The 22,288-nt window shown below is 46.8% G+C and overlaps 1 protein-coding gene across 1 annotated transcript in view; it reads left to right on the forward strand.

Moving 5' to 3' along the window:
• Nucleotides 1-13,107, forward strand: part of LRGUK (leucine rich repeats and guanylate kinase domain containing) — a 51,440-nt gene extending 38,333 nt beyond the window's left edge. The window contains exons 17-20 of the mRNA XM_086462495.1: nucleotides 844-932; nucleotides 6,945-7,079; nucleotides 12,376-12,539; nucleotides 12,956-13,107. Of these exons, the coding sequence (XP_086318621.1) occupies nucleotides 844-932; nucleotides 6,945-7,079; nucleotides 12,376-12,539; nucleotides 12,956-13,107 (540 nt within the window). The remainder of the gene's footprint in view (nucleotides 1-843; nucleotides 933-6,944; nucleotides 7,080-12,375; nucleotides 12,540-12,955) is intronic.
• The last annotated feature ends 9,181 nt before the right edge of the window (nucleotides 13,108-22,288 follow it).

Here is a 22,288-nt window from a genome sequence, read left to right on the forward strand (position 1 = left end):
GTTCTCTTTCGTTGCTCATACCATGACAAAACACCTCTGTTACAGACATATGATTTAGCTATTAAATTGATAGCTGTCAGTGGCTATCAGTTGATAACCAAGCAGGATTTAATAACTTTGCTCTGTGATTTACGTTTTCTTTTTTTTTTTTCAGCACAGGCTTTTAAGCGCTGCACTTGTCTGACCTAAGAAATTACATTGTCCTACAGTACATGTTAATTAACACACCCTTAAAACTCGGGACCACATTTTCCACTCTGCTGAGATCGTAGTGTGTTCATTGTACAAAGTCATTTTAACTAACTGAAATTTGCAGAAGGTGATTCCTTCTTTGAGGGGGGAATATTGGTTGAAACAGAGTTGGTAAGGCAAGATTTCTGCCTTGCTGGGGCAACAAGACGGTGTATTTAAGATGTAGTGAAGGCAAATTCTTTTGTATTCGGTCCCTTGCTGGTGAAAAGAAGCTTGAGACAACAGCATGGCTAGAACTACCCCTGCTGTAACACATTGGGAGGTTGGGTTGCATCAAAAGCGGTTCGCTGCAGATGTTCCTTCCTGCTGCATCCTGGCACATTTTGACTACTGTGAAGAAATGGAGCTTCACTGGAGATGAAGGTCTTCATTTTTCAAAGCCAGCAAGATTTCAGACCAAAATTTGGTTTGTGTAGATCGGTGAATCATATTTAACACCTTGTTAGTTACAATATAGCTCTGCCGTTTTCCCAGAATATATAAATACATAAAGTCTAGAGTCTTAGCAAAAGAGAGGAATATCACAACCAATTAAATTACCATATATACTCTTAAGTTGCTGTATAAAGTTGGTCATATTTCTTTTATCAGGAAGAAGCTTCTCTCCAAAGGCGTTTTTCTGCAGCACGTCAGGCTCTGTCAGGGAAGGCCCCTAGTGCATCTGTCCAGCTGTTTCAAAGGTAACGTGGAGTGGTTTCAGCCAAGTCCTTTGCGATGAAGTGAAAAATGCCTGTTTAAGATTTCTTCCTCACTGCTCTTGAGGATGAATGATTAGAAACTGTCAGGGATTGCAAATCTCATAGACAACTGTCCTTTCTATCACTTTTGAATCTAGCCCTGCAAATAGATCACACACCGCCTGTCTTTTGACTTGGGAGTGCAGCAGTGCCGAAATGGATACCGAAAACGTATGAGGCAGAGCCATCCACAAATAACTTGTCTAAAACTATGAAATTATTATATGCTTCTTCTCTGAGAGAGCAGAAAAGGCTCATTTTTCTGGTAGCTCACAGTCTCCGGCATGTTTTTTAGCACTACCAGTAATCAGTGTTGCAAAGTCACAGTCATGCTCAGCGCAAGGTCTTTTGCTGCAGTACATCTTCTGTGGCTCTCTCTGTTTAAAGCAGAATTTCTGAAAACTGACTCCACTTCCTAATTTTTTTATTTTTTTTTTTAGATAATGAATCCTCTCTTGACTGTCTGTCCTCCTTTTTCCTCATAGTCACAGCCCTGCAAAAACGGTGTTAAAACCCTATAATTCTCCATGTACCTTCTTTATCTGATCTTTTGTGGCACTCCTGCCTTTCCCTGGTGTAAATCTTCCTACTCTGAATTCTTCTTTGCTTGCTTTTCCTACCTGCCATGAAAAAGCTCGCAGAGTTGACATTTACACTGTCACATAGGCCTCTAAATCAGCGATCGTCAGAACAAACAGAAAAGTTCACACCTTTCAGCTCATTTCAGGCCTGTACAGATGCAGTCACCAATTGTACATACCAGATGTGTTGATGAAAATCCTCCCAAAGACAAAGTCTGGAGATGGACTACTTAAAAAAAAAAAGAAAGAAGGAAAAAAAAAAACCTCTGAATTAAACTGTCTCTAGAAAACCAATGGCAGAAGCTTAGAGGCAGAGATGCATAATTATGAAGCATTATCCAAATCTTTACTTACAGAAAAAGTTTTTTTAAGCAGCTGGTTCATTCATTTTAAATTATGTTGAAATAAGAAGAAAAATGCAAAACAGTGTTTTCTTTCGCGAGCTGTTTTGGGTTTGATTTAGTGTTGCAGTGTGAGCTGTTCATCCGCGTCTGCCTTAGTTTGTTGCTCTTTGCTCACTTTATTCCCCAATACCCGTTTGCTGGAAGCTGATTTTGGAGTTAAGTATCAGACTGCTTTGGCGGAGCTGTCAGGCAAGTGAGAGAGAATCCTGTCACCCCCAATCAGCATTTGCAATTACCAGGCCTCAAGGCATGGATGCGCTCGGCAGAATTGGAGTCAAGAGTAGACAACACCCCATCCCATGCAAGAGGTGCCATAAATATGAATGCTGTCACTGTGGAAAAGCCCTCTGAGGTTTTGGTGGATCTTTCTTTCGATCTATAACTGTGGACCTGGGTCACGAGTAGCATAAAAGGTTGTTGCATGTCATCTTAGCAGTGGTAACTGTCTTTGTGCACACTCGTGGCCCATAGGAAATGCAAGGTGATGCGGCTTTCTTTAGCTTCCATCAAGAGCTAAGCAAGGGATTTGTACACAGATTGTGTGGCTCATCTGACAGATGGTAATTCGTGATTTCATTATTCTTAGTAATATTAGCAGCAGCATCCAAATAATTTTGAGATAGTGAGACTAACACCTTGTTCTATACCTTTCCCTTGGTTCTTATTTAAACTGGACATATCGTAACATCTTTTCATCTCTCTCTGTAAGTCTGTGCTTAGTAAATTCAGTAGTGTTACTATAAATTATCTCTAATTTGTAAATTCACTCTCAAGTCCCGAGTGTTTCAGGTGTCCCTACAAGTGCTGGCAAAGAAGCCACTGTAGCTATTTGAGGCCCAATGCTCATTGTCGCCACGTAAGTTGCTCAATACTTGCACTAACCTTGTCATGCAGCCATATTGCATTAGAAATCCAGGTTAGACATCTCATCTCATTGTTATGTCTGGATCCATCTCGGCTTTAGTGCTTCCAGATTTCTCTCTCCTATGGAATATCCAAGTTTTAAGTTATTTTCTTTCAAGCTGTATTTTATTTGGAGGGTTCTGTTTCTCTTTTTACTTGGCCACATAAATAGGATGGGTCATGCCTGCTTGGAATCCAGTTTAAAAAAACCAAAAGTGCTGCCTATTCCTGCTTCAATCTTATCAGCTTTGTTCTGATGAATTTTTATTTAGACCACGATACACCTTTTCTTCGTTTTCGTTGCCAGCAGCAGTGCAGAAATGTACTTTGTCCACTTAACCAGTCTGCTGTTTATGTAAAAATATGATTTCTTTCACTGGTAATGCATCTGGCCTTACACAGGGTTTCAGCTGGTAAATCCTGATGTAGTAACCTTGCTGCCGTAGCACCGCTTGCTGGGGAATACCGCTTCTCTAGAGGAGCGAAGAGAAAAGAAGATGTGCCTTGTGCTTTGTTGTAAAGCCTCATTTTTTTTACCCGAATCTTCCAGTGGAGTTTGAATTGGCCGAAGGCACAGACTTGTGACTGGGAGAAGCAAGCATGCATTTTGTTCTGGCTGTCCTACCCCTGGGGAGATGACATCATGGAGCAAAGCGGGGCAGATAGAGAGAATAAAGTTCATTAAAGCGGATTAATTTCAAATTGTGTTGGGAAATACAAGAGGAAGGTCCATGTTTGCCATGCTGGATGGAGTTGGTATAGAATGAAACTTTGTTCTGAGGGCATTGCAGGCAACCTGAAGCAAAATAAGACGAGTAGTTTAAAAAGTAGGTGATTATAATTTTAAAAGGACAAATTTGTGAAATATGCAGGTAATCGATTATGTATATTTTTAGCACATACAAATACCAGTATGATTAGCTAGACGTTTCTACAACGTCTTGCTTGAATTTAAGACATTTTTTTTAGCTGTTGGACTATATTTTAGTTGTCTAAACTGTGTGATTTGTATCCTGATTTCTGGGGTTGAAAAGGGCTATCAGTGCAAAGTAGACTTTTCTGTCCAGACACCTTTTGTCATGCAATGAGGAAGAATTCAGTAACTTTAGTATTTCTTCAGTGGCAGCGCTGGCTCATGCACATCTGCCCCTTCCTTTTCTTCCACTGCCCAGTCCGAGCTGCCACTGGCTCCAATGTCATACAGCTTCGTGATCAACTGGATAAAGGTACAGATCAGGTTTTGCCGAACAAAAAGGTGGGTTTTTTTCAGCCAGATCAATGTCCCTCACTCTCTGAAGAACCACTTGTGCTGGCGTCACGCTGAGAGAGGACTGGGGTTGTCAATAGGTGGCTGTGGACCAGAAATGGTAGAGGGCAGAGGCAGCTCAGCTTGCTTTTGAGCAGCGCTGCTGCAGAGAGTGAGAACCCTACTTTGGTTAGGACTGAATCTAAATTCGATGAAATACGTGAAACTGATGCGAAAAATGATGTAAGCAAAGAAGTTCCTAAGGTACTAGAAGTTTTGAATTTCTTCTGTATCTGTAAATATTAAAAGATTCTTTAATGCTTAATCTCATCGTTACACATTTTAATCGACACTGAAATATACTGCTCGATTTTCCTGAAAATTTTAAAAGTGGTGTCACACAAGAATCTAACCTATTTTATTTATTGCAACCCTGCAGGGTTAGCTACATAAATTTAGATTCTAAAAATCCAAATTACTGCAAACCTGGCCTCTTTATTTTTTGCCTGTGGCTGTGTGCAGGTGTAATTAAAGTCATTTTGACATCTCATTGCCTAATATAATGTACGGGCAACATTCAGTGGCTTGCTCTGAATGATTTCACTAGTTGTCTGTGTGTTTCGAGGGTAATAAATAAGGGGTTGGGCTGAAGTCTCGTTCAGATCAGGCCTTTAGCTAATGATTAACTTCTTGGTTTTGTCTAAATGTTGCTGAAAGAACTGGAGTAAGCAAGAGCAGGAATCACCGAGAGCAGAATTTAGAACATGCAGTCTTGCTTTTCTGACTTGCAAGAAGTTCGTACACTTTACGGTTTCACCGGAGCTCCTTGCCAGAACTGGTAAGAGAGAAGGTCCATGGTCTGCTTGTGGTTGAGACACTCTCTTCAGGTCAGAGTGGCACGCCTGTGGTTGCATGCATGTCTTGCAGACCCTCTTGTCTAGTCCACCTCTGACTTCAATGTAATTTTGCTTTTCAGTTCTATGTCTGTGCCCCTCTTAAAGACAAAACTAGGACCTCGCTCTGAACCTCATGGATTTGCCTTCTCACAGGGTGCTATTTAACTTTCCCAGCCTGATTTCTGAATTACACTCTGAGCCTAAACACCTATAATGACAGTACAAAACTTGAGAGGCAATGAGAAGATGACATTTAGTGCAGAGATAGAAGGTGAAAAAACCATCCCTATAAGACCTTTAAATGTGCACATTTTTCTTAGCTGTCGGGCATGTTGTCTTAAGTGTATTTATCAACTGAGCTGTAGCTGCTGAGAGTGGGTTGCAGGTTCTGAATCCAAACCTTTGCTTCAGAAAGCAGAGTTTGTTTTCCTGCAGTGACCCCCCTCCTTAGAGGGGTGGCCTTGAATCCTGTCTTCAGATTTCTGCTTCGACTCTTATAACCTCCACTGTCAGGCTGTGTGTTTCTGTGCTACGTATGGAACAGAGTTCTTTGCTGAGAGATTTTCTTTTATTCTTTTTGGGTTTTGTTTGGGTTTTCTTTATTTCCGTGATGTGGATTTACAAGAAATGATTTCTGAGAGCACTCAGCTCTGGGCACCATTAATGGAATTGGGCCCTTTCTCCCTGTAATTGGTTCAGATTTTGATCTGAGCCAATAAGGAACAAACCCCATTACCAGCTGGTGGTTACTTGACAGTGAAACAATAACAGCTTGAGGCCTTAGAGTAGGGAAACTTTATTAACAGCTATTATTAATAAGCAGAAACCAAAGAAAGGGAAATTTAAAGATGAAGAGTAGAAAAACCTTGCTTGCAACACACAGTGTGTTGGGCTAGGGGCTGATTTCTGAGGAGGAATGGGGAAAGCCTCGTCACTGAAGCACCAGCAGACCCACAAGCGGCCAACAACCCTGCTTGGGCAAGATGAGGAGACATGAAAAGACAGTTTGAGATTCCAGCCTCTGTGTTTCCCGTGGGAAAGTGGCAGTGGTATACTTGTTGCCTTAATGGCCTCTGCACGTGGTTGAGGGCTTGATGCAGAACTTTACAGTTTGAGGGTTTTTTCCCCAAACTGAAGCAATGAGAAAAGGTACTAACCCTCCTTAAACAACTAGCTTCTCTCATGGAGCAAGTGTTCAGCAGCTGCTACTGCAGTTAAAAATGTTCCTGACAAGCTTCCTAGGGAGACTAGAAAATGGCCCACGCAGAAGTTGCGTAGGTTCATTGCCCTTAAAAACAAACAGATTCCTTCAGAGTTCAGTTGAGGTGTGTCGGTGGGATGGCTCCGGTACAGTGGGTGGATGTGTGGAATCTTCCACGAGTTATGAGTTCAGCGTTTCATTGAGGACCCCTCATGGTTTGCCTCACAGTTTGACAGTCTTAGTGCTGCTTCCCTTTGGTTTTAGCTCTGTGGTTCGAGTCTCTAAATGAAGCGGTGTCAATACTGCGGTTACCGGGAATGCTTTTTTTAGGTGTTCTGCATGGCAGTGAAGATGAAACCTCTCACCTAGTGAGTTAGGGATTAATCTCACCCGATTTTGGGTGTCTTTCTTTAATAAAAATATCTCTGTCTGAACAAGTTGCCCTACGCTGCTCTGTCGCAGTGGAGAGTGATTCATCCAACCCGCTTTAGATAGCTACTTAAGCTGGAGTTTATTCATCCTGTAGCTGTGACTGTTCCTCTTTATTGGCTATCAACAGAGCCTGGATTACTGCCCCCAGATGCTGAGTGCTGCTTCTCTCCCACTGGAAATGATGCCTCCCTCTATCTGAACAGGTCTTGTGAACTCCCCAGGCACTAGTTATGCTATCACGGTATACAAATGCATGTAACGAGCACTTGATTTTCTTTTTGCATCATTTTAGGGACCTGGCAATCACTCCTGCACCGAGCAGCTCCCGTCAACAATTACTGGAACCAACAACACGTGCTTCCCTGCTCTCGGGTGGAAGGAATGTCACCCCAGACCGGAGCTTCCCCCTGACTAACCCGGAGAGCCGGTGAGTTCAGTTTCAGAGAGCAGATCATCGCTGGGTGGAATGAAGGTTAATGCTGCAATATGCAAGACCTAAAACCATTTCCCAGGCTAGTGCAGTTGTCTCATCTGTTACATCAACAGCCTTATTAAACATGTGTCACTGCAGCATAAAACAAAGTCTCATCATTCACAGGAATGGTTTCATTTAGGTACCGTAATTCACATATGCAGAAAGGGAATTTCAAGAGCTTTCTATCAAGAGGATGTTTCAGGGGAAAAAGAGGCTGAAAGAAACTTGTTCCAGGTATAGAAAAGCAGAACTTGATTGATAAATATGTTTTTTAAACAAATTCACCAAATACTGCTGTTCTCATTCTCTCTTTAGAGGATTACCGTAGTTACTGTTGAACACCATTTGGGAGGCTCTGGGTGGTATCATGCTCTTCAAATTCATATCTCATCCATGATAACAGCAGATCCCATCAGGATACTGAGCTCTCTAACACCTTTACCTTCTCTTGCTGTCTCAGCCATCGCTGCTGTGCTTCATATCTTGTCCAGCATCTCTGCTCATGAGTGATGAACATCCTCATTTGTTTGTACCGCAGCTAAACAGGCTCTGAGGTATGGGAGGGAAACAACTCCTGTCTCATTTAAAGCTTGTAGAGAGGTGAAGATAGAAGAAGATGTGAAGAGGCTGCATCTTCAGTGTCTTTGGAGCCTTCAGCCTTCAGCTCCAAAGTGAGCTGTATTTTCCTCGCTTGCTCTGCGGGTCCACGTTGCCTCGTAGAAGGTGGCTGTGACTTACTCTGATGGTCCTGTTTCGTAAGCACAGCCGAGCTCTGGCTGCCAACAAGCCTGTTGTGGCAAGCGACATTGCGACCTTTCTATGCAGCATCCTGGATGAGCTTTTTTTCCCCCCTCTTCTGGCCATCTGTTGTAATCTCGTGCCCAGATGGGGCGCACAGAGGCAGCCGGATGCCACGCAGCGTGACCTCGCGAAGCACAACCCGCCAGATCCCCCACCCACAGCAGGAAATCGGTGTGTGCTTGTCGCCACGCTCTGCTCGCTCTTCGGAGCCTGCCACCGAGCTCGACTGAAAGCTGCAGCTTCGAGTGAGCTGGTCTCTTTGCCCTATGGCTGTTGGTAAACTTGAATTTGATCGTGGGCTCGATCCCATGTCTGATATCTTGTTCCCATTCCATACAAGCCAAGGTATCTTTCCTGCTGTATTTAAACACGCCATACCATGCATTTGTCACCTATGTGCTTTCACATCGTTGTAAGAATCACTGTTAAATAACTCCTAAACACACATTCGGCAGCTTTTCACATAAAGTCAGGGGGATGAGACATGCTCAGCACCTTTATAAGATTCCAGCCCATTCACTTCATTCCTCCTCCGTGAAGCAGAATTCTTAGCTAAGCTCGCTGTTGAAAAAACACTCTCAGCGTTCCTTTTACATGCGAGAGAGACTGCCAGTTCCCTCTGTGTGATGTACTGCCTGCCGCTGTAATTACAAGTCGTTAATTAGCCTGCTGTAAAAAGGTCGAAACCGTAGGCCTCTGCAGATTCCTTTGTCCCGAGTATTTGTGCCACCGAGGAGCGTGCTGAAGGGGAAACGGAGTGAGCCTGTGAGAGAAACGGCGTGCGGAATAAGTTGCCGAGGGATTGTGCTTCATCTGTCCTTACCAGTAAGAGGCAAGACACAGAACTCCAATGAGCGTGAAGCTATGATGAGTTGTAAAGGTCTTACCCTTCGCATATGGGAATAAATATGTCTTTCCACTCCACCACATTTTGGTGTTTTGACTTTAGCAGTGTTTTCGTTTAGCACTGTTAATAACACCGTGGAAAAACAACTGCGAGGAGAGAAAAAGCAAACTGCTAATCTGATTCGTTTGCTGTGCGTGCATCGTGGCCTACAGCAAAACTGTAGAGAGGCACGTTGTGGAATCCTTTTTGCAAGGGAAATACGGAAAGTTTGGAAGAAATTTGCCTGTCGGCATGATTGATGGAAACGCTGTTGTGTAGAGGCATTTGAAGTATTGGTAAGAAAAATCCCACGTTTCTGAAGTATTGCAGTACAGCCTGTAGTGATTTTGTTTGAATATTGAGGTGGTTTAATATTTTCTTTTTCTTTCTTTCCGATTTTATGCTTTCAACATTTGGAATGGAAGAAGGAGTAAGCTAAAAAAAGCCATCAAGGGGTAAGAGCATGAATGTATTGACCTCCAGGCACAGCCCATGAAGGAAATATTGTTTTCCAAGATCGAGGACTGCAGATTAGGCTGATATCTCACTGGTCAACACTGTGTCCATGTCCCAGATTTTTTGCATTATTTCTCAAATTTGGCAGTTTTTCTTTAAGCTTGAGCTGTGGTGGAAGCGGCACCGTTATTCTTCAGGTCACAAACACTTGTGGGATTCAAGCCCTGCAGTTGTTCCGTTACTTCTGGTCTGCAAGTAAAACAGCCGATCCTGGTGGCATTTATTACCGAAGAGTGAAAATGAAAGGTTTTGTTTGGATGTCTGCCCACTGACCTGCACTTTCTAATTACATCCATGGCTTCTTTTCATTGATAAGACCACAACCCTGGTCTTCTCCTTGGAAGTAACCTACGATGACCGAGCCTTTCCAGATTTCAGATAAGGAAGCACCATGCCAGTTTCCAGGAATTTTTTAAGTCCTCTGCTGGAGGCTGAACTCTCCCACACATGAAAAGGTGGATTTTTTTTTTTGCCTGAGGTTCCATTTGTTTTCACTCATAGGCTTAAACAATTTATCATTGCCCGTGGTGAGGAGCAGTCCTCTAGGGCAATACATCTTACGGCTGTACTTGAAAGGACTGCTCCTCACCACGGGCAATGATCAATTCTTTAGGTCCCTGTCTGCTGTATTTCATTACTCACTTTTACCAGGTAGAGGTGTTTGTAAGGATATTGAAGTGATCTGGTTACAGCATTACAAGGGGAGGAGAAGAGAGGAGGAGCAAAATGTAATGAGTTGGAGAGTAGAAACTTAACTTCTTAACCTGTTACCGTACCTTCATTATTTGCAAGTTCGAGGGTGGAACAAGAACCTCACCTACATTGGCCAGTGCATTGAACAAGGAACTGTCTCAAATGTTTAATTACACGTCTCCATTCCTGCCAAACACAATCAAATGGAAAAAAAAAAAACCCACCATCAAATGAAATATTATGACATCATGTGCAATGATATATGTTAGGGTTTGGCAGTCCGGTGCAACCATAATCTGAACAGAATCTGTGGCAGTCCAGTGCTTTACTTCTCAACTCGTTACTGACGTGTTTTGTATTTAGTGCACACAGAATCCATTTATCTCATCATTCCGTGAGATAATACCGGGGTTTTTTTCAAGCTTCCTGTTTTTCATTTCTTTTCCATTTAGCTGATGGGAAATTTTACTAGAGGGGAAGCTTTAAAGTCAGGACACTTGCCTGCTTCACCTATACTGTGCTGAGGGTGTCAGGGAAGGACTAGAGTTGGATTATCCAAACTCATTCACAGGTCACCTGGCAAAAGCACAAAGGAGAGGTAGGATCTCAGCTCCTCTGCCCCGCCGCTCCCAGATACCTCGGACATCTAGATGGCAGAGACCCCGTAGGCTCTAGTTTTCCCACTTATTTTTGATGTTATTCTCATTGAGGAGGTTTACAAGAAACCTTAATTAAATGAAATGTTTCCTGTGACACTTGTGCTAGAAAAGCCTGGGAATCTACCTCCCCTTTACACCCTGCCAAGAGATATGCAAATCATCTCCCACAGTTGACCTTGTCTTCTGCCCTTTCAGAAAGGGACAGCTGGGGAGAGAGGCAATGAAGATTTTTGTTGAGCACCTTAGGGTGCTGGATTATGTCTCAGTTGTGGCTAGAGACCCACAGGGGGATAATTCTAACTCCATGGTATCTACTTTTAACCTTTATTTGCAGGCAGATGTGTGACTGTGTTCTCTGAAGCAAAAGCAGAAGTAGTCAGCCTTTTAGAAACTGGAATAGATGTTGTTGAAGAGTCTAAGCTGCTGTTTACACTGAGCTTGGATTTACTACTCCTAGTGACTTCTTATCCCTACCACAGTTATATCTGACACGTATTACAGGCAGCTAAAATGAGATTACGACTAGGGTTAAGCGCTTGGCTAGAGCATTCAGAGTTTGATGAGCATCCTTGGATGCAGTGGACCTCAGAGGAAGACGCAAGCCCTCAGTACATCACAGGATTTAATATTCCTTTACCTTGAAGGGAAAATTCTCAGAGACTTCCACAGTACCTCGAGTGACAAGATAATTACCTGTTTCTTATGGGAGTACCACACTATTTTATCTCATTATTCGTGATCCATTCTTCTTATTGTATGGATTTATTAAAATACCACTGAAATATCCTCTTTTCCCCAGAACACTGTAATCACAGTATTCTCACAAGCTAAAATGCTCCTTGCAAGAACGACAGGATGAAATTCTTTTGGCCTGCACCATGGAGAAGGTCAGGGTGGATCATCTTGGAACTTCCTCCCAGGTTCATAAATCTGTGAATCGGTTTCTCTCACCTAGACCAGAACAGTCCTTTTTGGGTGAAGAGAGACATTATGAAATGTCTTAAGCATTGCTCCAGTAATATATTAGTTTCGCATTAAATAGGTGGTTATTGATCTCTCCGTATCAATCAAGGCCTTTTCCTTGCTTTTCTTGGAGTAAATGGGTAGAATATGGATGGAAATGGGACACCTTTATCAGAACAAGCGAGAACATGTTCATTATCATTGGCAAGGTCTCAGACCACTCAGGCTTTGGCTTTGAGCAGATTTTCTGCAAGACATATGACAGGTCAGAGGTGCCTTGGGTGCTGCTCACTGGTAAAGTAAATGGTCTGTGTCGTCACTGGAGTGCTACAGAAACGCTTCCTTTCGAGGCAATTCCTGTTTCCTTTCGCTCACCAAGAGAGAGCATCGTCTGCAGTGCTGACCCACAGATTTGGAAACGAGGAGCTGCGAGTCCTGGTCTCAGATCTGAAGCTGATTCACTGCGTGGCATGAACCTCTTCCTTGCACCTGCCTGTGTGACTGGTTAATTAAATCGATTATGAAAATTGCGAGAGGTAGTAGTGGTGTTTGCCATCACTAGAAGTTTTGAGAGAATTGTGTGAAAAAGCTTCGTGTAACTGATCGGTACTGGGATTTATTTCTGACTTTTGACTGAGTTGTGTGACTGCACCATCAGTCATCCTGTCAGACTTGGTGCGTGTGATTTTTTTATGGCTGTTTTAAAGCATGAATCTTTTCCCTCTCTCAGCTCCAGAGAATCTGGTCCTGCTAATGAACGATTTCCACCCTCAGCTGGTGCCGCTGCTCTTGAAGGTCTGCGGGTTCGGACCCCTGTTCCCCACGCTCGCCTCACTGAAGAAGCCAAAGCTGAGCATCCAAGAGGAGCTGAAAACGGAAAGGATAGATTGAAAGGTTTGAACCGTATTCCAAAATCACAGTTTTGCTCAGGCTGTGTGTCTCGCTGGAAGGACAGCGGCTCTGGTTGGGTGACAGGGCGGCTTCTTCACGCCTCTGCTCATGCCACCCTTTCGAGCAGCAGTGTTACGATGTGGCAGAACCCCCCACGGTGCGAAGGCAGCACACTCAATACAGCAGCTTTCTCTCAGCGAACTTTTGGAGAAATTAAAACTAGTGACTGCTTAGGCCTCAAGCTACTCTTCCACAGGTATGAGGTAGAGCAGTCATAGATAGTCAAGATACTACTCTTGCCCCACCACCCCCCTGAAACACTGGGTTTTCACCTGGGGATATGCTTTGTGGTAAATTTTGACTTTTCATTGAAATAAACGCCCTCTCAGTGCTTCTTCGCTTGATTGTAATTTCTGCAGAGACTGGACTCCCTAGTGACGATCTTCAGAGGAAATACAGCAAGTCCAAGACCAGTTCTTCTCGTGTGCCTCAGCTCAGCAGCTGGCCAGGCTCCCACTCCAAACCTGTCCTACCTCCCATCCCGTCTGGGCAGAAGAGAACCAAGCCCTGACAGCCACTAGAGCCAAGCCTTTGTCATGATGACACGGAATCTTTCTGTCTGACAGCGACACTGTCAGAAATATATTTGATATATTTCTCTTCAACAAAGCAAAGTCTATTGAATATTATTTCTAAATCCGTTTCTGATTAACTCTCCCGAAAAAGTTATTTATTTATAACTTTATTAAAAAGTAATTTCTGTATTTCCCAAAGCTAGAATTATTTCCCCAGGCAGTCTCAGCTGGAAAATGCTGTGGATTTTTTCCTAACAGCCACATCTTCCATTAATTTCTCTCTTTCCTCCCCCTCCTATAATATAGATTTAATTCAGGTGTGGAAGCATTGGGGCCTCTGATAATATTGTCTGTATTGTAGGACTCGTGAATTATTTTGAAGAGGGATTTTGTGAAACGTTCGGAGTTGACTTGGGAGTGAAAACTAATTCCAAGTCTCTTTCTTTAAATAAAATGCATTTTTTTGAAGGGATGAGACATAACTCTTTGATTTGCAAGTGTCTTTAAACAACCTAGTAAGAAGTCATCAGAAAAAATCAGTACCATTATTGAGAATTAGCTGACGCTGTGAGTAGTACGTGAAGATTTGTTTTCCTGTATGTGGAGCAGAGCAAGTAAATAAAACTGAGTTAACGTTTGTCCTGATTATTTTTCATTACCATCTACTTACAGAACAGATAGTGGGGCCCCTTTGCCCGAGCAGCTTCCCCCGAGGAGGGGCATTTGCAATTCATATTGCAGCGTGGGCCCTCGGAGGTCTCGACGTGCGCAGAAGAAGACACGACTCGTTGCCACAGCGTGGAGTCACGTCCATGGAAGAGCTCCGGTTTGCCTGGCCGTGCCTGTTCACCATGTGGCCAAGGGGTTTTGCCGATCAAATAGGACGAACTGAACGAAGCAACACCGTTCACGGAAAGTAACGGCTAGATGGAGATAACCTGACCTCAAATTCCAGTGAAGCCTGTAAAACGACTCAGCTTTTTATTAAGTAGTTTCCTTTCCGTAGAGCAGCTGGCCGTATCCTCAAGCTGAAGAACAACAGCTCTTCCGAGGCACCAGGGTTTTATCATCGATTTTGGCAGAACAAAAAGCAAGGCTGCTCTGGGAGCGGGGTTCAGAAGGAGTTCAGGCAACTGAAGCTGCAGTGTCAACCTTAGCGGGTTTTTTTTTTTTTTTTCTGGCCAAGGCGGTTCAGCGAGGCCTCACCTCCCCAGCTGCTTCAGCAAATCCCACAGGGCTCTTCACGGCCGCTCTGCCTCCGTCCATGCCTTCGCAGAAGGTGGCCTGGCTGTTCCAGCTGCCGGCACGGTTGATTGACGTGGATGCTGACGAGCCTCTCGGCTTTTGCTGGTTTACAGGAGTTTTGCCGGCGTCAGGGTTAGCGAACACGTACGAGGTACCTCGTGGTTCGTACACAGAAGAGCCGGGGGTGATCACACCTCCTCACATAAATGAGGGAGTGCAGGCAGCGCGGATAAATCAGTTTTCTCCCCGACACTAACGCAGAAACCCCCCGTTTAGGCTCTGCTCCGCATTGCAGCCTGGGTGCATTGTGGGTGTTGAGGGATACCCCAGTCACATCAGTGTCTCTTTCCTTTTGCTTCCCTTCCTGACCAGCTCTCCGAGCCCAGACCACCTCCACGCTCAGCCCCAGCCCTCCGCTCTTTACCCTTGGCGCGGTCACTCCCTCCTGTGCAAGACAGAACGAAACACGGCGAGTTCTCCCCGAATTGGGCTGGATTCCCTCTGCCTGCAGCGTGCAACCCCGCGAAAGCCGTGTACATCTTAGGTTAGCAAGCACAGCCATTCAAACTACTCATATTTACAGGATCAGTCTTAAATATTAAGCTCTCAAGTGCAGGAACTGTATCTCTATTTTGATTGTATAGAGCTGAGCATACAGGTGGAGTATAAATATGTTACTCTTTATTTCCCAGTTGTAAAAAGGAATCGTTTGTTCTTCTGTGAGAGGGGTATTGGTTAGCTTACTTGTGCTTGTACCAGACAGTAATGCTTGAAGAGAATCTCCTGGTTTGCAATCAGTCCTTGGGCCCCGAGCTTTCAAGTCCTTCCAAACGTGGCACGTTCAGTGGGGTTACACACGCGGCCCAGGGGACAAGAGCCTTGCCTGGACGTAGGACGTGGGATTTGAACGCTACCGGGGAGAAGCTGAATTTGCTGAAGTCAATGCAGCAAAATATTCCGTTTCCTGCCTTCCCTCCCTCAGCTTTCGCGGCCATTCGCTCTCACTTGCTCTCTTCCCACTCCCCAGCAGATCACAGATCGAATGGCTAGCCCAATTTACAAGATTCCCCAGAGCAACTGCATTAGGGCTGACCTGCCCCTCGTCTACCGCACCCCGAAGCGTGGAACATCTGGCCGGGTTTGAAGGCAGCAGCGCCGTTGGATTGCCAACATGTAACATTTACATTTCATTTAGCAGATTGTGAAGCTTTGCAGTTCATCGTTTTCAGTTTAGAGCATTTATTTTTGGCTGAAAGTACAGAACTTGTAACTTGGTGCCTATATATTTATAGATTGGCAGATAAAAGCAGGGCTGTTTCAGGGAACTCTGTTTTTATTGGCAGGAAGCATGTTGGGATTACAGCAGAGTAACACCTTAAGTTAGTCACAGTCAAACAAGTCTCTGAGTCTTGAATTTTACAGAGGGGGGACTATAACAAGCTGTTTAATTTCCCTTTTTTAAATTAAACATTCCACATTCAATAAAAGCAGTAACTGTGGTTGCTGCCTTGTGAATGCAAATGGCTTTACCGGCCGGGGGACGTAGCTGTGCGCTCGTCGCACGTGCTGTGTCGTAGCCCTGTGTTGCCCATCGGTAAATCAAGGCAGAGAGAAATTCCAATGATTTATCATCTCGTGAGGTATCTTTTTTTTACAGGAATTGGGTCAGAACCCAGGAGCCCTGCATCTCTGCTTGAATGCCGGGTCTTTGAGGTGAAGCTGAGAAGATTGTGCTTATGCACAAGTGTTTCGGGAAGTCAAGGGCAGCTGTTTTATCCTGATTCCCCCCCTCAGGCCAGTAGCAACGTGGTAGGAGTTACAACACAGATGCTGCAGGGCAAGGAGCTGCTGAGTGAAGGAGTGACGGGTTTGTTAGACATAAGGGGACGGTATTTTAAGACAGACCTGGGCCTGAAGGAGAGGAAACCAAGTTTGCTAACTACAACTTCGATGCACAGCTCCGTGAAGAACTTCCAGGGGCCGTAGAATAGGTCCATAAACAGCTGCTCCTGCAAATCTGCTGAGCGTATAGAGTGCTGGAGGGCAAGATGCTCCACAGAGGATCACGGAGCGCGTGGGCAACTGCTGCTGGCTTGGTAGAAGATAAGAGCAAGAGATAGGCGGTGGCTTGGATTCTCCAGCACCCACTCCCCAAATTACTAGCTGTATTTTTTTTTAAAAAAAAAAAAAGGGTGCAAAATGGTTTGCTTTGGGGCTCTGACCTTCATCTCCCTGCCTCCCTCCTCCACTAAACCCCCTGATATGGGCCCTGGAAGCCCTAGAAGCAGAAACCACTGGCAGAGGCTCGACTGGCTGCGAGACCACTGCGAATCCAGCAGCTTATTTTAGGTTTTTTAAGCGTGTTCTGGAAACAGATGGGGAATAGTTGCCAGTGTTGACCAAATGGCTGTTTATTTCTCTGCAGAGCACCCGCATCCAGTTCTAAAACTACCTTCCTGAAGCACCGTGTGGTGTCCCAGCAGCGTCTGGCTGCCCCGCTACCCCTGCCTGCTCCCTCGGGAGCTTGTCTAATTGAATATGCTGCATAATATGCCGCTAATTTGGCAGCTGCCAAAACGAATTATCCTTTTTTTTTTTTGAACAGTACCGCGGTGGGGGCGAGGAGAGTTGCCACTCGCTGTGATTGCACCAACTGCCCGTGTTTCTCTTTGCATCCCCGACTCAAGGGAGACCCGGTGAAGGGCTTGAAGGGGACCCATCGGGTCTTTGCCTGGTCTCACCCCATGGAGCTTCATCACCTCCAGCCCTGAAAACTGCTTGGGGTCCCCCGTCCCCTTGGCGGTTGTTGCTTCCATCGCCAGTTTGGAGTCACGTACCTTCTCCCCACGGAGGGTGGGGCTGGAGCTCAAGCAAGCGCCCCTCGGAACAGCGTCAGCCTGCAGCCCCGGCGGTGCTCGGCACCGCAGACCATGCTCAAGCTCTGCGCTACGTCTTGCTCCTTGGCCATACCCTTTCAGTAACCCTAACGAAATATTTCAAGCTTCTGAGATTTTTTTTTTTTTTTTGGTTCTGCCTCGTGTGAGGCGGGGAGAGAGAGGAACCCTTGTAGCGGAGGCTGAATTTCATTTTCCTGCGGGGAGGAGGTGGCTCCTGCATTTTTATCATTCATGCTTTTCCCTGCTCATACCTCAGAGCAAGTAGAAGCATGAAGGTGTAAATCAACATCCATCACAGAGGCATGAAGGCTCCACAGTGAAAAAATCCCCCACGCTGAGGGTCCTTCCAGAGAAGAGATCTTCTCTTGAGACCCACATCTCCAGTCTCTGGTGCTTTCCTGGCTGGCAACAGCATAGCTGCCCACAGCAGCGAGCCCCTGCTCGGAGCAGAGATGGAGCAGCATTGTAAATCCTCCAGAAGAAGGAGGAGGGTTTCCCACATGTTGGAGACTTCGTGGGGTTCAGAACGAGCCAGGAGTGCTATTCCTTGCGTTGATCCCCCCCTTGGGCTTCCATTAGTCAACTGTGGGGACTACAAGGAACCATGTTGCTCCCCTCCTCGTAGCTCACTTGACATTTACTTGACTCAGGAGCGCTGCACTCCACCTTCCTCCGAGGCAGGGCATGAGGCAGCACTCCCCACCCCGAGGGCTCGCGCTCGGTGCGATTGTCGCCGCTGACGGGGTGTCAGACCATCCGAAACGCAGCTCCTGCGTGGCTGCACGCCGTGGGGAGCTATGGTGTCTTCCAGGCTTTCACAACGGAGACCTACCAACGAGCCAGCAGTCCTGGCTGGCAGAGGGGAGGAGGGGTTGGGTATTTCTTCCTCTTCTCAAGGGTCAAAGCAGCTGCCAGCAGGAATGATGGTCCAGGGACTCCTTCCTCCCCTCCTGTCCTGACAGAAGACATCTCTGGATTTTGTTTTAGGTCCCTTTGCCATGCCCACTTTCTCTGCAGCAGTTCAAGCGTCACCACCGTGTCACGCTTCGGCCAGCATCTGCTTTTTGCCCTCTTGAAGAGGGGGAACCACCCACCCACCCAGGGGCTGTTTCCTCCCGTGGGGTTTTTACCACCCAGGGTCTTTTTGGCGGCCCAAAGCCGGCTCAACCCCTCGCCTTGGCTTGCATGACCACAGGCACCTTCCCAGCAGAGACGTGTCACCTTGCCTCTCCCCTGGCTGGTCCCCAGCACCTCCTACCTGTGAGATGGGACCATCACGCTCCTGCTTTGCCTCCTCCCTCTCAGGCTGTCCCCTTGCCCCGCTGGCGTCTTTTGGTCGATGCATCCCTCTTCCAGCTGCTCAGGGAGAGAGGGGGAGCGAAGGGTAAAAGCTGGCTGGTTATAACTGCATGAAAGTGGAAAAATAGTAATGAATACTAAAATTTCCAGCAAGTTTTGGAGAGCTTTCAAAGAAGGAAGAGTGCCAGCAGAGACCTGTGAGCCTGGGCCATGCTGGAGGCAAAAAAAAAATAAAAAATGGTTCTGTGTCCTCTGAGCTCTTCCCCTCCCAAATTTCCCTCGTCAATAAATCTCACCTTCTTGGGCTCCAACTGCTGATTTACGATTGCTGTAAAGAAAGACGCTGAACAGAAATGAACTCTGTGGCTCCCGGTGATTTACAGAGACATCTTTATCCCTCTCCTGCCCCTCTCATTTAATTTAGTGGCAGGAGCGAGTTTTTTACACCTTGGAAGCGACACGGATTTCATCGTGTTTCCCAAAGGAGCTCAAGGCTTTCCCTCGCGCTTCCCTAAAAACATCCCTCGTTTCTCTCCAGCCCACCGTGGCGAGCCAGGCTGCGACGTGCCCAGGGAAGTTTGAAAGCGTGAAGAAACACCAGCCCAGCTTGAATGAAAGGCAAAAGATTTGGAACAGAAATCTCCGAGCTGATGACAGCGGAGCCCGGCCGACGAGGATTTATTAAACGAACAGCTGCCAGGGCCTGGGGAAAGATGATTTGTTAAATTAGGAATATATATATATATATATATACTTGGTAACTGCTGGAGAATTAAGTGAGCCCATTAAAACTCTGAGATGGGGGTGGTTTAAAGGTGTGTTAAACGTGGAGTAATGGCCACGATTTTAACACATTTTTTTCAGTGAGGGAGATGTGGCCGGGGTCTGGAAAGACCACAGGACTCATTTCTTGCCTTATTTTTTTTGTTCTTTTGTTTTTTTCCCTTTTTTTAGACCAGATCCCGTGTGGGAAGCTGGAGCACTCACCTCAGTTCATGGTTAAGAGCTGATGGCAGGAGGTTTCATTCATCATTTCGACCCCTCCTGGGATAACACGGCGGCGGGGCTCTGTGCTGCACGGATGGGATGCCCAGAAACTGGGAGCCTAAACCAACTGCTGAGCCTTCCTTGGGGACCTCAAATCCTGGTGGTTTCCTCAGCACCAGCTGCTTCAGGCTCCAACTGCTGCTGGGTCCCCCCAACCCCTGGGGGTGCTGCTGGGGACCTCGGCTGCCCAACACCCCGGTGCAATTAGAGACCGCCTGCAGCGAGTTAGTAGGTATCATTTATTACAAGTGCAACGCAAGAGGGGCCTCCCCCAGGCCACCCTTCGCTTCTCTCGCCTTCCTACACCTCTTGCACCCCCTCCAGCAGCCGAGGACACTCGGCTGTGGGACCCTGCAGTGCTGCTGGGTGTTTCCCTGGAGGCAGGGGAGGGAGAGGGTTGGGTCTTTCCCTCAAACCCCAGCAAGGCTGAGTCTTTCCGACCTTCTCTCATACTAAAGGCGGAAGAAATTGCGTGTTGACTGCAGAGCCCCATTCACTTCCCAGTCACCAGCAGCTGATTACCAGTAGCAAAGTGTGAAAGGAGAAACAAGACGACCAACGTGCTTTGAAGGGGATACATATTTATTTTGGGTTTAAAAAAACAACGACAAAAATACCTCCCTAAACCCAACCCGCCAACCCAAAAAGCTCTGCAAATCCAGAACACTGATCAAGAAGTCTTTTTGCTCACCCCCTTTTCCAGCCTCTGCTAAAAAAAATACGTGCTGTTATCTCTCTGCAGCAAACATGAAAACCAAACAAATCAGTTGTGTGATTTGTGTGGGTGGGGGGAGCCCTGGATTCAAATACTAGTTCTGGCTAACGGGGCCCTTCTGCCCGGACCCTTCCTCCATCTCGTAACTGGGCAAGCTCACCCGCTCTCCTACAGCAGGAAGGGAATCGCTGCCACTTCTGCGACGCCATTAGCAATGATAAATATTCAGAAACACACAGATCACACTGTAAAGTTAAAAAAAAAAAAAAAATACCCCTGACAACAACAAATAATAACCCACCGTTGACACCTGGTTCGAGTGAAGCCCAAGTACAGCACATGGTTTAAAAAAAAAAAAGAGAGAGAACCCCAAACAGCCCCAAACCTACCAGCATCACACAGAAACTGGAGACAACATGCAATCTCCTCGATACAAGGAGCGACTATGTACAGTATGTTACACTCAGGCACCTGCTCAGCTATTGCTTTGCTCAGTCCCCAGCCCAGGCTTCCAGCAACCCACCGCCACAACCGCCCGACGGGCGTCACGGCTCCTGCCGCCCAACCGCGAACGCGGCGTTTTGCCTCCCGCCTGGCGGCACACCGGCGTGTTCTACGCTTACTCGGTGTCCCTGATGCTTTCGGGCTGAGTTGGTGTTGCCTTCCCCTACCTCCCCGTCTCAGCGGAAGCTCCGTGGAAATAGCTTTGAAGATCAAGGTGAGGGATGAAGGTTTTGCCTCTCTCCGGGTCCTTCCTGGAGCCTGCGCCAACAGCTGGAAGCAAGAGCTGACCCACGGTAGGTGCTGGGGGGGAAACAGCCTCTCCATCTACAAAACCCTTGGAAACACACCATATCCAACACTCAAACTACAGGTTTTTCAGGCTCAGGGAAAACCAAAACCAGAAGGGAAAACCCTTCAGCGTCTCAGGAAGGAGCGAGCTGCAGGTCCCCTCCTGGCTCTGGTTGGGATGGAGTTAACTTTGTCCACAGCGCTGACAACACCCCAGTGCTTCAGCGCTTGCACAGCATCAAGGCTTTCCCTTTTTTCCCACTCTGCCCCCTCCACCGATGACTAGGCCATGGGTGGGAAGGGGCACAGGTAAAAAATCAGCAATAAAAATGGAGCGGAGTGGGGTTTTTTCCCCCCTTTCCTTTCTTTTGCTATTAAACCATCTTTATCTCTACTCACACATTTTCTTGACTTTGCTCTTCCTATTTCCCCCTACTCGGACCCACGGTGGGGGACGGCGAGCGAGCAGCCACGTGGTGCTTTGCAGGGGTTAAACCCCCAGGGGCGCAGGTTTAACGTTGGAGGGGTTGTAAACAGGGAGGCTGGAAGCCATCGGGGGGTACGTTGGGTGGAGGAATAACGGAGTATAGTCCTTCCTTGGCCAAGCTTGATGTGAATCAGGTTGACACTGCTGGCTGCCCTCGTTACCACGGCTGAGCGGGGACAGTATCCAGATGATGAGAACAAGGTGCTCCAGGAAAACTGAAGCAGCACAAAACAGGGCTCCGGGCTGCTGCGAGCCCGAGGCAAGGCTGTGCCCAACACTGAGCAGCTCCCAGAAGAGCTGCGGCTGCTGCTCCTCCCCTTGCTGGGAGACACGTGTTGCCTGCACGCGTGGGGACACGCACCCGCAGCTCCCGAAGGCCACTCGGGCCCCAGGTGAGGGGTGACACGCAGGGACACCAGTCCCGCGCCAGGCCGATGCTGCTAGGACGCACAGAAACGCCACGAGCAAAGCTGACGCTGATGTGGGAGGAGAACTGGGAGAAGGGACAGTAAATCCAGCCTCCCCCAGCAGAGTAAGCTCAGCTGTACTGGCCCTTCTGAAGTTTCCTGGCACCATTTGAACCCTGAGGATGGGCCGGATCCAGGGGGACCGCAGGCGCGTCGGGGGCTCAGCGCAGTTCGTTGCCGCTGACTGCCGGCAACGAAGCCCCCTGAACACGCCTGTGACGAGGGAAA

Source organism: Leptosomus discolor, chromosome 1, assembly GCF_034619465.1.
Source record: "Leptosomus discolor isolate bLepDis1 chromosome 1, bLepDis1.hap2, whole genome shotgun sequence".
NCBI classification, from domain to species: domain Eukaryota; kingdom Metazoa; phylum Chordata; class Aves; order Leptosomiformes; family Leptosomidae; genus Leptosomus; species Leptosomus discolor.